Source organism: Carassius gibelio, chromosome A14 (assembly GCF_023724105.1).
Source record: "Carassius gibelio isolate Cgi1373 ecotype wild population from Czech Republic chromosome A14, carGib1.2-hapl.c, whole genome shotgun sequence".
NCBI classification, from domain to species: domain Eukaryota; kingdom Metazoa; phylum Chordata; class Actinopteri; order Cypriniformes; family Cyprinidae; genus Carassius; species Carassius gibelio.
Window position 1 is genome coordinate 16,390,207 of NC_068384.1, and position 14,299 is coordinate 16,404,505.

Here is a 14,299-nt window from a genome sequence, read left to right on the forward strand (position 1 = left end):
TATATATATATATATATATATATATATATATATATATATATATATATATATATATGTATATATATATGGATATTATTTAAATTATAATTTCAATGTGTGTGTGTGTGTGTGTGTATATGTGTGTGAATGTTTAATGTTATACATGATAATAAAATATTAGATCTAAAATAAATAATAGAATAACAAATTATATCTGTCTGTAATATTTTTTCATTCTGTGCACATATTTGCATATAATTGAATATTGTAATATTAGTGTGTGTGTGTGTGTGTGTGAATATTGTTTAACATTATATATATTATAATTACATAATATCATTAAAAATGTAAATAATACATTTATTTTATTTTCTATAATAAAACAATTTCTTAGTATTGTTGCTTATGTGATATTATTTGTGAGCATGGGCAATGATTTTTATTTTCCAGTAAGTTCTCTCTGTTTGGTGGAATGTTATTAAGCCAGCTTATTAGGCCAGCCTCTCTCTCTCCCTGACACATAAAAGCAGTCTGTGGTTTCTCATGTCTTAATGCTGTCTGTTTCCATTTCGCTGTGGGCTTCCTCTGCTGTCATATCCAATCTGTCTAAGGATGTGTATTGTATATGCATTTAACAGTACCTTTAGTCTTAAAGTGAACTCTCTGCTAGTGTGAATCAGAGTCCGTCTGAGGTATGTGGACATCTCAACCATGTCTTCTGTGTCATAAACTCGTGCCAAACAATGATCAGTGGTGTAGACATGGAAAAGGCTTTAATTGTACATGCTCAGCTGAAGAAATTCAACCTCCATTATGTTTTTTCTCTTTCATGCAGGATTTAACAATGAGTGGTTTTTGTGGTTGGAGGAACAGATTCACTCTGAAAGCTACAGACGGAAAGAGTGAGGGAGAGAGAGACATGCCCTCTTTTGGCTGTCAGTATCATTGTGCACATTCATTCTGGTCTGTTCTCTATGTGACAATCTGTCTCTTTCTCACACACACAAGTGTCACAGAGAGCTGGCACACACTGCAACCAAGTCACGTATGTCCATATGTCCACCTTATGTGTGTGTGTGAGACTGGAAGTGAACCGCTAAGATAATTTGCCAGTCAGACAGTATAGGGATGGGACAAGCTTTGTCCCCAGAAATTAACTCAATCTTTAAAAATATCCTCAGTTTGAAGTTAGTTTTTTTTTGTGTGTGTGTGTTCTTTTATTGAGATTATTAAAAATAATTAGTTTTTGTAGTTTTGTATCCTACATATGTGTTGGATATTTGCGTAAACATTCCATTTTAGACCTTGGAGAGCTTTACTCTTTCCTAGTTCATTATTATTATTTTAAATTACATTTATATTTATTGATTATACTACAGGGCTGTTGAATGCTTGAATTTGATTGGCTGATGAACGTTCTAAGGTGTGCAATTATTTTCATGGAAACGCACAGCAAAAGTAGTTCCAGGCAGGTCTTGATTTCATGTCCATATCACTTCGCCTAACAATTTCAGTTATTTCAAAGGTCCTTTACACCCTACAACAACAAAATAACCACAATGACTCTGACCAAGTAAATAAATATAATGAACAACAAAATAAAAACAGCTAATTAATTAAGTGTTTTTGCCTCAACATTTTTTTTATTGTGTACTGAAAGCACATGGTCTCTTTCTCCCACTCTCTCTCCTTTACAAATGCACACATGTACAGTAAAGTACAGGCACACAGAAATGTGTTGTCACTGTTTTTATCAGTACAATAGTTTAGCAGCTTAAAAGCTACATGACATTTCTATAACATTGTTATAACAATGTTATAACAGTGCTGTTCTTGAAGCAGATTAACTAACAGTTTTGCGATAAATTGAAACGCTGAGATACTCTGGAGAGACTCTGGTTATTCAAAGACGCATAATCACTCTCTCTCTGTCTAATAACTTAATTAATAACAACTTTAGTCTGCTATCAACAGCTCAAGCCTTTTACGAGCTCTTAAATAGTGTTTTGGAATTAGCAACAGAGGCGTGGGATGCGATGTGTAAGAAAATGAATCCTGCACAAAAGAGTGTTTTAAGGACAAAAACCTTACAAATGTCTTGAAATACATCTGAACAATGTCTTGAGGTGTGGTAACTGTGGCATAAGTGGAATAATTGTCCGTTGAATTATTAGAAAATGATGCACAACTCAGTGTGCATTATATTCTAATAGTTCAACAGCCTGTTGTCAATTATTCTTTAATTAAATTACTATTACTACTGCGCATGCAATACCATTCGATGTTTTAGGTTCAGAAAGATCGACTGATCAAAAGGGATATTATGTTACTCAAGATTTCTGTTTCAAATAAAAGCTGTTCCTTTTGAACTGTCTATTAGTCAAAAAATCCTGAAAAAAAATGTCTGACAGTTTCCACAAATTATGAAGCTGCACAACTGTTTTCAACACTGATAATAATAATAAATGTTTTTGAGTATCAAATCAGCATATTAGAGAATCATGAAGAATCATGTGACACTGAAGTCTGGATTAATGATACTGAAATAAAAGGAATAATTTACATATCATTACAAAAGAAAACAATTTTTACCTGTAATAATATTTGACAATAGTGGTCCTGATGAATTGGAGACTGGGTCTTGACCAATAGGAGACCATCTAATAATCACCCATTTTCTTCAGAAAATTTGCAAAACTAATTCTTCTTTGTTGTTCTCTTGTCTTTTCTTTATTTTCTCTCTGTAGCTGCTGTCATTCTTTCATAAATGCAGTTGCCAGAAAGGCTGTGTTGTAGACTTGACCCTAAACTTCACACACAAACTCACACACACTCAGATATTAGCTCTTTACTGCTGTTCTTTCAGGCACCTTTCAGACAAGCTTTCATGTTACTCTTATCAAGCTCACTGTTCACACGCTCTTTCTATTTCCTTTGAGTGAAAAAGTGTGTATGTTAGTTGTGTATATGTGTAAGCAACCATATGTGTGTGTGTGTGTGTGTGTGTGTGTGTGTGTGTGTGCGCACTTGGGTGAGTTTCACTTCATTGAAAGTATTATTGTCAGTATGGCCTAGGACTTTTCTTCCTAGATTGAAGAAGGGAAAGATAAAGAGGATCCCAGTAGACAGAAACTACGGTGATAGAAAGAATGGAAATCTGTAAACTTATTGTATTAAATATATATTTTTCTTACATCAATCTTGTAGCTTGATTTATGCAAAATTTGCACAATTTCTGAACTATTTTTAACTTGACGAATTGTCTTAAAATACAAATATTTACTTTTTGAGGTTTGATGCAATGGTCATTGTGTCATGATCACCAGCTGACACTCCATTCCATATCCATAAACCATTGTCCAGACTCTTCTCTGGGTGAAATTTTACTTCACCCAGTACGTTAAAATAATAAACGGCTATATGACATTAGTTAGACTGCGTTTATGCCACGGAGGAGTAGCAGAGCATCTCTTCAGCAAGCAAGAATGAAACTGAAAGTAAAACGCAGATGCTGTACACACAATCATCTTCACTAAAAGTAGTGTGACTAACCTATCTTTCCAGTGCTGATGCCGTGCGCTCTCCTATTGCGGTCTTTGATATTGACATGAGGTGATAATTAATAAATGCAGCGCTTATCTTTTGATTTTGTTGACGTGAACTCGAATTTACATTTAAATATAGCGCAGCGATAGAAAATCAGATTTATATCAATTTTGCGACAACACATTTATGTGGCCAAGTGTAAATGGAAACGTTTTAACAAATCAGATAGATATCCGATCAGTGAAAATGCATTAGATGACCAGGTGTAAACAGGCCTTAAAAGCCTGGTGTTTTCACTCACTCTTTGTGAAGGCTTCTATCTGTTGCAGCTGTAGTTCTAGACACTTCTCTCGTGTCTTGTTTTCCTGGTTCTTGATATTGAGCCTGTTTATCTGGATTACTCTCTTTGCCTCAGCCCTGAACTCTGTCGTTGTTAGAACTGCTTATTGTGTTTGACCTCATTCCTGTTTTGTTTGGATTTTTAGGGATACGTTTAGAGACCTGTCCAAAGGTTGCTGTTACTTTAAAATAAGTAACGCACAGTCAAGACACTAAACCCCTCATGGAAAATTTGTATCTTGAAATTCATCCCTCACATTTGCTAAATATTAAAGAAAATATCTAGATAAGCTCATTAGTTGACCTTGTTGGAGAACTAGTTTAGTACTCTGACCCGTTGTTTGCATCTTTTGTGGAAGAGAGGCAATGAGACTAATGGAAATTGATAACTAAATTGCAGAATGTAATGAGGACTGCAGTGGAGATGAGATCACAGATGTGTCTCTGCAAGGTCGTTTAAGGGTTACAAAGGATAGACAGGTTTTTTAACAGATGTACTGTATGAGGGTGACCTTGCACACTCTTTAGGTTAACGCAGCACTGCTCATCCGCCTGTTCTTCTGCTATGCCTTATTTCCCTGAGTGCCTGTTAGCATGAGATGTACTGCCAGATACACCAACACCCATACTGTAAAAGCTGGTCTAAATAGAACCCAATTAAAAAACATTTTTGATTCAAATACAACTGAGAAAAGTAATTGCACAGTAACCCATTAATGAAAGTCTATGGGTTAAATGCAGCATAGGGTTTAAAAAAGAGATCTGCAGAGAAGAGATCTTTATTTCGTCTTTAAAGTTGTGTAAATTGTCTGTTTTAGGTGGATTAACTTATGTGTAAGTTCAATGTAAGGAGTTTTCAACAATAGTTTGTTTGCAATCTGCAAATTCAGATGGAGGGCAGGACGTGAAAAGCAGTATGGATGAGATGGTGGAAAGTCCACACTGTACTGGTTTAGACACTATTACAATAGAAAGGTATAAACACAACATATGTTGGACGTGATCCTAATGTTATGAAGAGGAGCGATTTTTCATCTAAATTGAAATCCTTGCCTGCCGTGGAGGAAGTGGATATAGGCCAAGCAACTAACCTTGATTGCAAACAAGCTGTTTTGAAAGTGAATCCCGCTTTCATATGAGGGATGCGGTATATATGTCACTCCTGAAACTTTCCTCCATGTACAGGGTATGTGGCCATTGGTGCTGTTAGCAGCACATAAAACAGAACTGTCATCCAAATTCTGAATTGATTCTAGCCTTCAAAAGCACTACAATTTAAACACTAAAAAGCTTCAAAATCAATGAAGCTCTCTAAACTGCACATATAATACGTTATTTACAGTGTTTTTACGTGTAGCATTTATTAATATCTTAATATTATTATTTCTTATATTAACCTTTTGCACACACATGCATTATCCACTTTTTCTTGCATTTTTCAGTCAATTTCTTTCCTGCCCAATTTTGTGTGTTATTTAGTTTCGACTCGGATCCAGATTCATCTACAGGGCGTTTCGGCTGCTCCTTTCCCTCGAGGCACAGATACATCTAATGGACCCTCTAATTATCTCTTCTCATCCCTGTTCCCTTGTCTGCTCATCATACTTTCTCTCTGCAGCTTGGCTCTTTTGTTTCTCGCTCTTTCTCTGTTCATCTCTCAGTACTCTGTCCTCTCTGGTGAGCCTGTAATTTGTTTGTCTTCTTTCCAACAATCTCCCAACATCCCCCACCCATCAGTAGGTGTATCCCTGCTGAGTGTGATGAGGGGTGGGACTGTCCTACACTGTTCTAGTGTGGAAACACACACACACACACACACACACACACACACACAAGTGCCGTCTTCATAGCTTACTTTTCATAATCCAGGCTCAGCATGAGGGAGATCAGCTACAGCAACTGCAGGAGGATGAGAGAGAGAGAGCAGCAAAGGAGAAAGAGTGATACGAGAAGGAAAGATGGACCACGGGAGGGAAAAAAGAGGGGTGAGGGGTATTCATCAGTAGTTCTGTTTTGATCTACAGTAAACAGATCTAAACTTGAGAAGCAATTTAATACTTGTTTTTTTTTAGTGGGTAAGACTTGTTTTTTTTCAGTGGGTAAGACTTATACACTTAATTCAAGATTTTTTCTCTGAATGTCTTAATATTTTGTGCAGTTTTGCTTCTTGAGTCAATTTATCTTTAGATATTTTACAGGAAAACATGACAGATTATTTTTATTTATTTATTTATTTTATTTATTTATTTATTTATTTTTTTTGGGGGGGGGGTGTTTTTTGCACTGTGCAAGTACTGTTATCAAGCTGAGGAGAATGAGTGGGGTGTGTTTGTTTGTGTGTGTGAAGGAAAGAGTAAAGACATGTGATATCTGAGCTCTGGCGTGAAGCTGAAGTGAAAACTGCAAGCCATCTAAATCTGACCTTGTTTCCAGAGAATTATGGAAACTTTCTATCACAAGCTCTGCATTCACTGTCACGTTCTGGAATTTTGCTCTGTAAGATTTTTTCCTAGGGAAAAAAATATTTTTTTCCTTGCAACTTGGATTAATTAAGTTCTGTTTATATACAGTAATGTTTAAAAGTTCGGGGTTATAGTAAGATTTTTTTAAGATTTTGAAAGAAGACTCTTGTGCTTATCAAAGCTGCATTTACTTGATAAAAAAAAATGCAGTAAAAACATAAAATAATAATAATAATAATAATAACCATTTACTTTTTTGGATGTATTATAAAGTGTAATTTATTCCTGTGATGCAAAGCTGAATTTTCAGCATCATTGCTCCAGTCTTCAGTGTCACATGATCCAGTCTAAAATGCTGATTTGCTGCTCAAGAAACCTTTCTTGTCAATGTTAAAAAATAGTTGACAGTGCTACTTCATATATTTGTGTAAACCATGATACATTTTTGATTAATTAGACGTTTAAAAAAGAACAGCATTTATTTGAAATAGAAATCTTTTGTAACTTTGTAGTAGTATTCGTCAAGTAAAAACATATATATATATATATATATATATATATATATATATATATATATATATATATTGATTTGAATGCAAATATTTGTATTGGTTTACTTGTAGAGGCCTTAAAGAGACAGAGTAGGATGAGCCATCAATTATACAGTGTTGTCCTGGACAGCAGGCATTTTTTTAATATCTGACCTCTGGCTGTGTTTGACCAATCAGAATCAGTTTTTTTGAGAGCGATGTCAAGAGCATAGAGTTATAAAGGGAACCATTTGATAAGAAACATTTGCAGATCTCTGAGTTTTGATTGGTGATTTTGGCAAATTTGACCTAAATATAAGACATTGTTGAGATTTCTGTAACTCGCATCTGTTTTCTGGAGAAAAACCGAAGAAGCAAGAGTCTCTTTGTCATATTGGAGAAACATAGATAGAAATCTATTATTTTTCTTGGAGGCATGTTGTTTTCAGTTTTTCTTCTTATATGGACAGTTCAAATGTTGATGTTGACATCAAAATGCTTCTTTCTCCAGATCATGGACAGGTCTTATTGCGTTTCAAATTGCAAAATCAGATTTACTACATCCATTTCAGAGTGATAATTTATTTTATTTTTTCTGGCAATTGATGGAAAATCCATCCATAAATATTTCTCCAACGTGAAATTTGCTTTATTTATTTAAATGTGTATTTACTTATGTTGCTATCCCAATGGATTTATTTATCTGTTGCTGCTGGCTTTCTGTTGAGCATCCCAGCAGATAGTGCTGTGTTTTATATCACATTTTGTTTCATATGGCAACATCAGATTTGTTTTCAGATTCAGATTTCCTCTCCACCGCTGGACAAGTTTAACAGTCACTGCTTTCACCTCCATGGGTTTGTTTTTAATAAAAATCTGAAATGTCTTTTCTGGTTTCACTCCAGCTGAGGGCCGTCTGGAAGAGAGATGCGGTTACGTGACGGTTCACAGCAATAGCTAAGAATGAGTCGGTTAGTTGTCTGTTCTCGTGTGTGAAGCTCATAACAAATGCTCTTGCATGCAGGTGTTAATGAGAGTTAATGTTTCTCTGTGCCATGTCATATGAGCGTCTAGGCTTTATATAAATATATGTATAATGTGTGTGTGCTCCACCGGACAGCTGTACATTTGAACCTTGAAGGAGAAAGAGAGGGGTGGTCGGTGATAAAACTCCATCAGAAAATGCTGATTTGAGCAAAAGCATTCATGCACAACTGCAACCTTGTGCAGCTTTACACACACACACACACACACACTTCTGTCTTGTGTGAATTCAGAGACTCTTACATTAATCTTGTGCCAGCCGTTTTCTGCCACTATTACCATTGTTTGATTTTCAACTAAAGTAATAGTTGAGATGCATGAGGAGAAGTATGTTATCAAATATTCCAGACTGGTCGCTGAAAATATTTATATAGAGTATTGATCGATTTGACTTGATAGGTATCAAATAAAAAAATACATTGCAATTTAAACATATAAAAGTTCAAAAGTTTTAGGTCAATATTTTTTTAAAGACATCAATGCTTCTTCATGGATTCGTGACAGTAAAGTCTTTTGCATTGTTCTAAAAGATTTCTATTTGAAATAAATGTTTTTCTTTTTAACTCCGTATTAATCAATTAACCCTGAAAAAACCATCGAGGTTGATGATAATAGAATTGTTTCTTGAAAGCAAATCAATTCCCCAATCTTGATTATTTGTTCACATGCTTAGTAAGAAGTTGAACTAGTTTTGAAAGGGAGAGACTGGTCTTGTATTATAGACCGACAGTCAGTTTCATCACATACTGTTGGCCTTCTTTCTGTGGAAGAAGGAAGAGAGAGAGAAAACAGGGACGGAAATACTATTTCTAATAAAATACTTCCAAGACTATCAAAGCGAGTGGAAGGAGCTTTGGGTAAAAAGAAGAAAAGACATCCTTCATGTGAGCTGTCACTATTATCAGTGAGTGCGTTTGTGGCTGTGTGTTTATACTTGGATTTACCGATCAAGCAGAAATTCCTCTTATTCGTACTTCGTTTGGACATCTGTCCCCAATACTTCCAGTTTGTGTCACTGATAGTTTATACAAAAGAAGCTCAATGTAACTGTAGTAGATGGGGTTTAATGGATAGTACACAAGTTTGAGTCTGGTTGGGGTTTATTTTTTTCTGTCCTTTCAATAACAAGTGGCAAAACCAAAGTTAACATAAAATTAAAGGATTTTTTTCTATGTAATTTGATGGGAACAGTGTATTCAGGCAAAAAAAATAATAATAGGGGACTTGATTTTATCCATATGGAATCAACCGTGAAAATGTCTTTGTAAGGCAAGAGGTTGAAAGATAAGTGGACTTGATAATGTCATTCAAAAACAAGCATATTTTCAGAGGCAGAGCTAGTTTTAATTTTGATGAACGATTTCAAGGACACCTTTTATTTTAAATAAAGTGCATTGATTAAAAACTATAATTATATATTGTTTAAATGTAAAGTGTTACAATGTTAAGTTCTTATAGTGACATATTGGGATATTAAAAAAATGTTTTGGTATCACAGAGCAGGGTTATTTTAGTATCACTTATTTTATCTTTAGTCATTTTTGTACTTAAACATTTATTTTAGTTAGCTGACAAGGCACAATTTCTAATTTTAATTTTCTACGATAATTTAGCAAAGTTTTTCATCTAATATATATTTAAACTTTACTTCAATTATAGAAAATGTTTTTTAATAGTTTTCTTTAACAACGACAACACTGCAACAGAGTTCCAGTGCTTACGTTTTTTTTTTTTTGTTTTTTTTTTTTGGGAAAATCTATTAATGTTGTCTGTCCATGTTAATATGTTTTACAGTAATATTGAAAAAATGACCCACATCCCTAGAATGTATATGTCTTTCTGTATTATCAAATTCCTGACGGTGGTTTCACTCTCTGGTCAAATGAAGTGATCTGAAGTGGTGGTAGATTCGTGGTACAGTGTCGCCTGAGTTGCTGAGGCAGAACATTGGCTGGTATTGATGAGTGAAGCTGATTGGATGGGCTCAGAATGAGGTTTTTCACTCTGCTGTTTGTGAGCGGCAGTTCTGGGGTTTCTGTTAACAGAGCATTCAGCTCTGAGTCTCTCTTGGACATGTTAAGGTTTCCTTTTGTGTTCCTGAGTCCACGTGAGCAGAGTTACAATGTGCAAGCATGTGATAAGAAGTGAAAGTGTATGTGTGTGTGTGTGTGTGTGTGTGCTTCTGTAGTGTGCATTAATTGTATAAGGACTGTATGTGTGTTTAGTCAAACCATGTAAATGGTGAATAAAACATTTAGAGTGTATGTGTCTATGAGAGAGAGAGAGAGAGAGAGAGAGAGAGAGAGAGAGAGAGAGAGTGTGTGTGTGTGTGTGTCAGAAGCATCTGGAGATGAGAAGGTGTAATTTCACTGGATGTGACAGAATGAAGTACTGCTCTGAAGAAAGAGAAGGAGGAGAAAAACACAGATGGAGCCAGACTCAGTTAAACAGTGAACAAATGGCAATAACATGTTGTGTTCAGTCCAAATCTGTACCTGAAGTCAGTTTCATGAGGATTCCTCTTACTGAAATTTTATTTCATTTTTGAAATTTCACCCTTAAAATCAAAGGAAGGAAATATTAAAACATATTTTGCATAAATGAATAAAGACAGTTTTCAACAAAAACTAATTTTAGGACAATAAAGTTTTATTTTTATTTTGTATTTTGTTCATCTAAGTATAGAGGGAAATGTGTTTGTGTGTATTTAGTAATGAGAGAATTAAAAAAAAGTAAAACATTCAAGTGCATTACAGTAATGAAAAAAATCTAAAAGGTTAAAAAATAGGCATTGGTTGTTATTTCTAATATATTTTTCATATTTTCTCTTTGGTTTTGGTGTCTTTTTTGTTTTTCTTTTGTTTCTGTGTCTTAACATTAAGCTTGAGGTGCAATATAAAACAAACTCTCTGTAGCAGCATTATTATTGTGTGTGTGTGTGTGTGTGTGTGTGTGTGTGTGTGTGAACTACCCTAAATGTACTGTATTTTTATTACTGCTCCTAGTTCACAGTATTGGGCTTGTTTCTCATTGCTAGATGGATTACTTTACGGAGGTAAACTGCAGGAAGATGAGCCCCATTAATCTCTCACATATTCTTTCGTTTCTCACTTCTTTCCTCTTTCCCACTCTTCTATTTGCTTCTTTTCATCCTCCCATCTGCGTCTGTCTCTCAACATGTTTCCCTGCATTTTCAGCTGTCATGCCTTCTTCTTTCTCTCCATTTCTCTTCTGGCAAAATCCATCCCTCCCTCCATCTGTCCCTCTTCTTTTCTTTTTCCAATAATCTCTCTTTCTTCTCCCCTTGTCATCTCAGTCAATCTCACCTCCACCCCAAGGAATCTGTATTGCTCATAGTTTGCTCCAGTTATGTTACATTTCTGTGTCAGATTAATTCCTCAGGATAAATAAAAATAAAAACAAATAGGACGATTTTTGACATTCAGTGTACAAAATGTAAAATGAACAGGGATGGAATAAACACCCTACAAAAAAAAAAAAAAAAAAAAAAGACAAATTCAAGCAAATATGTTTTGTATGTTATAAATTGTGCTGTTTTTATTTAAATCATTGAAAATCAAAGTGAAAGCATTGCTCATTGCTGTCTATGAGGAACAACTGAGGTAGTAAAGAGAAAAAAATCTTTTCTGCTCACTCTTTGTCTATTTTCTCCGTCTTTAGCATCAGCTCCGAAGGTGAAGCCCATGGATTCTCAGTGGCTCCTGGAAGGTAAAAAGTTAACACTCAAGTGTGAAGCTGTGGGCAACCCAAGCCCCTCCTTCAACTGGTACAAAGATGGCAGCCAGCTCCACAAGAGGAAAGACGTCAAAATCAAATCCAACAAGTAAGACACACACACACACACACAGAGAGATGCACAAGCAAACACACTACTCATACGCTGGCAGAATTATTCTTGGCATCAGAGGTATTAAAAATACATCTCCCATCAACTCGAGCAGAAGATTGTCCCAGTTTGTAAATAGACTCGGAGACTTTCAGAGGGGAGAGAGATGCAGACGTCTTGTTAAAGGAGTAGTTCAAAATGAAAACTCTTTCATCATTTACTTGCTCTCATGTTGTTCCAAACTCATATGATTTTTTTTCGTTATAAAATTATGAAGAAAGTTCACGCTGCTTTTCCTCATATAATGCAAGCGGTAACAAAAACAAAGATTTGTGTGAGAGATATTTTTAGCTTAAATTTAACCTTCTGTTGTAGTGCTCAAATCTCATTTGCACTTTTCTAATATTGTAATATACAAATATCCTTGAATTTAATAGTAAATATTTCATATTCATTAATATTTAATTAAATAGCAAAATGGCTAATTATAGTTCATGGGAAAGGACAAAATTATTGAATGCATAAATTCACATACTATAAATTTTAAGTTTGTCAGTAAAATGTCTTATGTTTTTGAATTAATCTCCTCAAGGCTATAGTTATTTGATAAAAACATTTAACACACACACATACAGTAAAGAGAGCAATTTTCTGAAATAATATTCTAATAAAAATGTTTTCTATTTTTATATATTTTAAAATGTAATTGATTCCTGTGACGCAATTTTCATCATCATAATTCCAGTCTTCAGTGTCACACGATTCTTCAAAAATCAGTCTAATATGCTGATTAGGCATTTAAGAAATATTTCTTATCGTCATTGATGTTGAAAACAGTTGTGCTGCTCAATATTTTTGTGAAAACCTTTTTTCCAGAATTCTTTGGTGAATACAAAGTTGAAAACAACAGCTTTTATTTTAAATACAATATCTTGAGTAACATGATGCCTTTACTGTCAATTTTGTTCAATGTAACATATTCTTGCTGAAAAGAAGTATTAATTCCTTTGTTCAATGTAACATATTCTTGCTGAAAAGAAGTATTAATTCCTTTATAAAAAAAAAATAAATAAAATTGTGAAGAGCCCAAACTTTTGAAAGCTAGTGTAACTTACATTCACGTTTACTTTGCATTTGTATTATTTTGTGCAGGTGTAGGCTGTAATATTACATTTATGTTGAAAAAGCAAGTCATACAGGTTTGGAATGTCACGATATTGAGTAAATAATTAAAAACGTATCCTTTCCATCTCAAGGAAGCTTCATCAGTGAATTTTGGGTAACTTCCCCTTCATTGCTTTTCTCTGGCAATGGGACCGTGGGTTGCTGGTGTATCTAAGGGGAGAGTGTGTGGGCCCGAACACGCAATACTTTCTCCCTCAGTGGCGTCTGTAGGTGGAGAATAGAATAAAAAAAACATATGACTAAGTTTATATACGCTTGGGGTCTGGATAAACTAGTCTTCAGTGAGAATTGCATAATCATGCAAATGTCTTAATATACAGGAAAGCGGCGTTTCATGAAATGGGATAAAGGATCGAATAAAAAGTTGCTGAGCTCTGCATGTTGCAGTAACATTGCATCAATGTTATTTAGCCATTCGTAACACAAATCAATAGTGCACATGCAGCTGTATATTCCATCCATATGTCACGGTCAGTCCAAATGTACAGTAGCTGTTCAGTATGCCGGGAAGGAAACATACGGAAGAATTCAGGGCATTCCGTGACTCAACGGCCCTCTTCTGTTCTCCGAGAAAAAGTGCTGAGGTGCACAGAAAGCAGATCACTCTAACAGGATTGCCTGTTCACTGGCCCCTTGTGTAACTTTGCAAATGTGTGTGTGCTGAAGCTGCAGATCCACAGCCACAGAGACACGCACTCGCATCCGTACACACACTTATGCCGATGAACTGTGAGTGAAAGAGCTGACAGCGTGGACAGAGATGGTTTAATAATGATGGAGGTAAAGTAAGGACAGAGGAATTTCTCTGCGTCCTGCTGCAGAGCGAGATCCTTTGAGAGCTTTGCTCCTCTAATGAGCTGTCCACATCCTGACCTGAGGAGAAGGGCAGATAGAGACCCCACGCACCATGTGATGAAGCCAAGAAGGACATATTCCTGGACCGACATCCTTTGTTGGTCCTGGAACAACATTCCTATAAACAAATCAGGGCTAACCCTAAGTCTTAACTTGAAGTCGGATTGTGGGATATTCCTATACTCGGTATCTCTGATCGAAAAGTCGATTTGGATGACATTTGCTTAATTCCTAAATACAAATTATAAGTACGCTACTGTTCAGAAGTTACAGGTTTGTAAGGTTTTGTATGTGTTTCTTATGCCCACCGAGGCTGCATTTATTTAATCCGAATAGAGTAGAAACAGTAATATTGTGAAATAGTATTACAGTTTAAAATAACTATAAAAATAGTTTAAAATATTATTTTTTGCTGTGATGCCAAGGCTGATTTTTCAGCATCATTACTCCAGTCTTCAGTGTCACATGATCCTTCAGAAATCATTCTATCAAACTGAAGAAACATTTATTAT

General features: G+C 35.1%; 1 protein-coding gene across 6 annotated transcripts in view; it reads left to right on the top strand.

Annotated features, from left to right (window-relative positions):
• The window catches only part of LOC128027667 (pro-neuregulin-2, membrane-bound isoform-like), a 62,481-nt gene that overhangs the window by 14,422 nt on the left and 33,760 nt on the right, over positions 1–14,299 (top strand). For 4 of the 6 annotated variants that reach the window (XM_052615465.1, XM_052615466.1, XM_052615464.1 and 1 more), the window contains exon 2: positions 11,582–11,744. In XM_052615465.1, coding sequence (XP_052471425.1) covers positions 11,582–11,744 — 163 coding nt within the window. Of the gene's footprint in view, positions 1–5,699; positions 5,850–11,581; positions 11,745–14,299 lie in introns of those variants that run through there. The other 2 variants (XM_052615469.1, XM_052615470.1) reach the window with 1 other exon arrangement.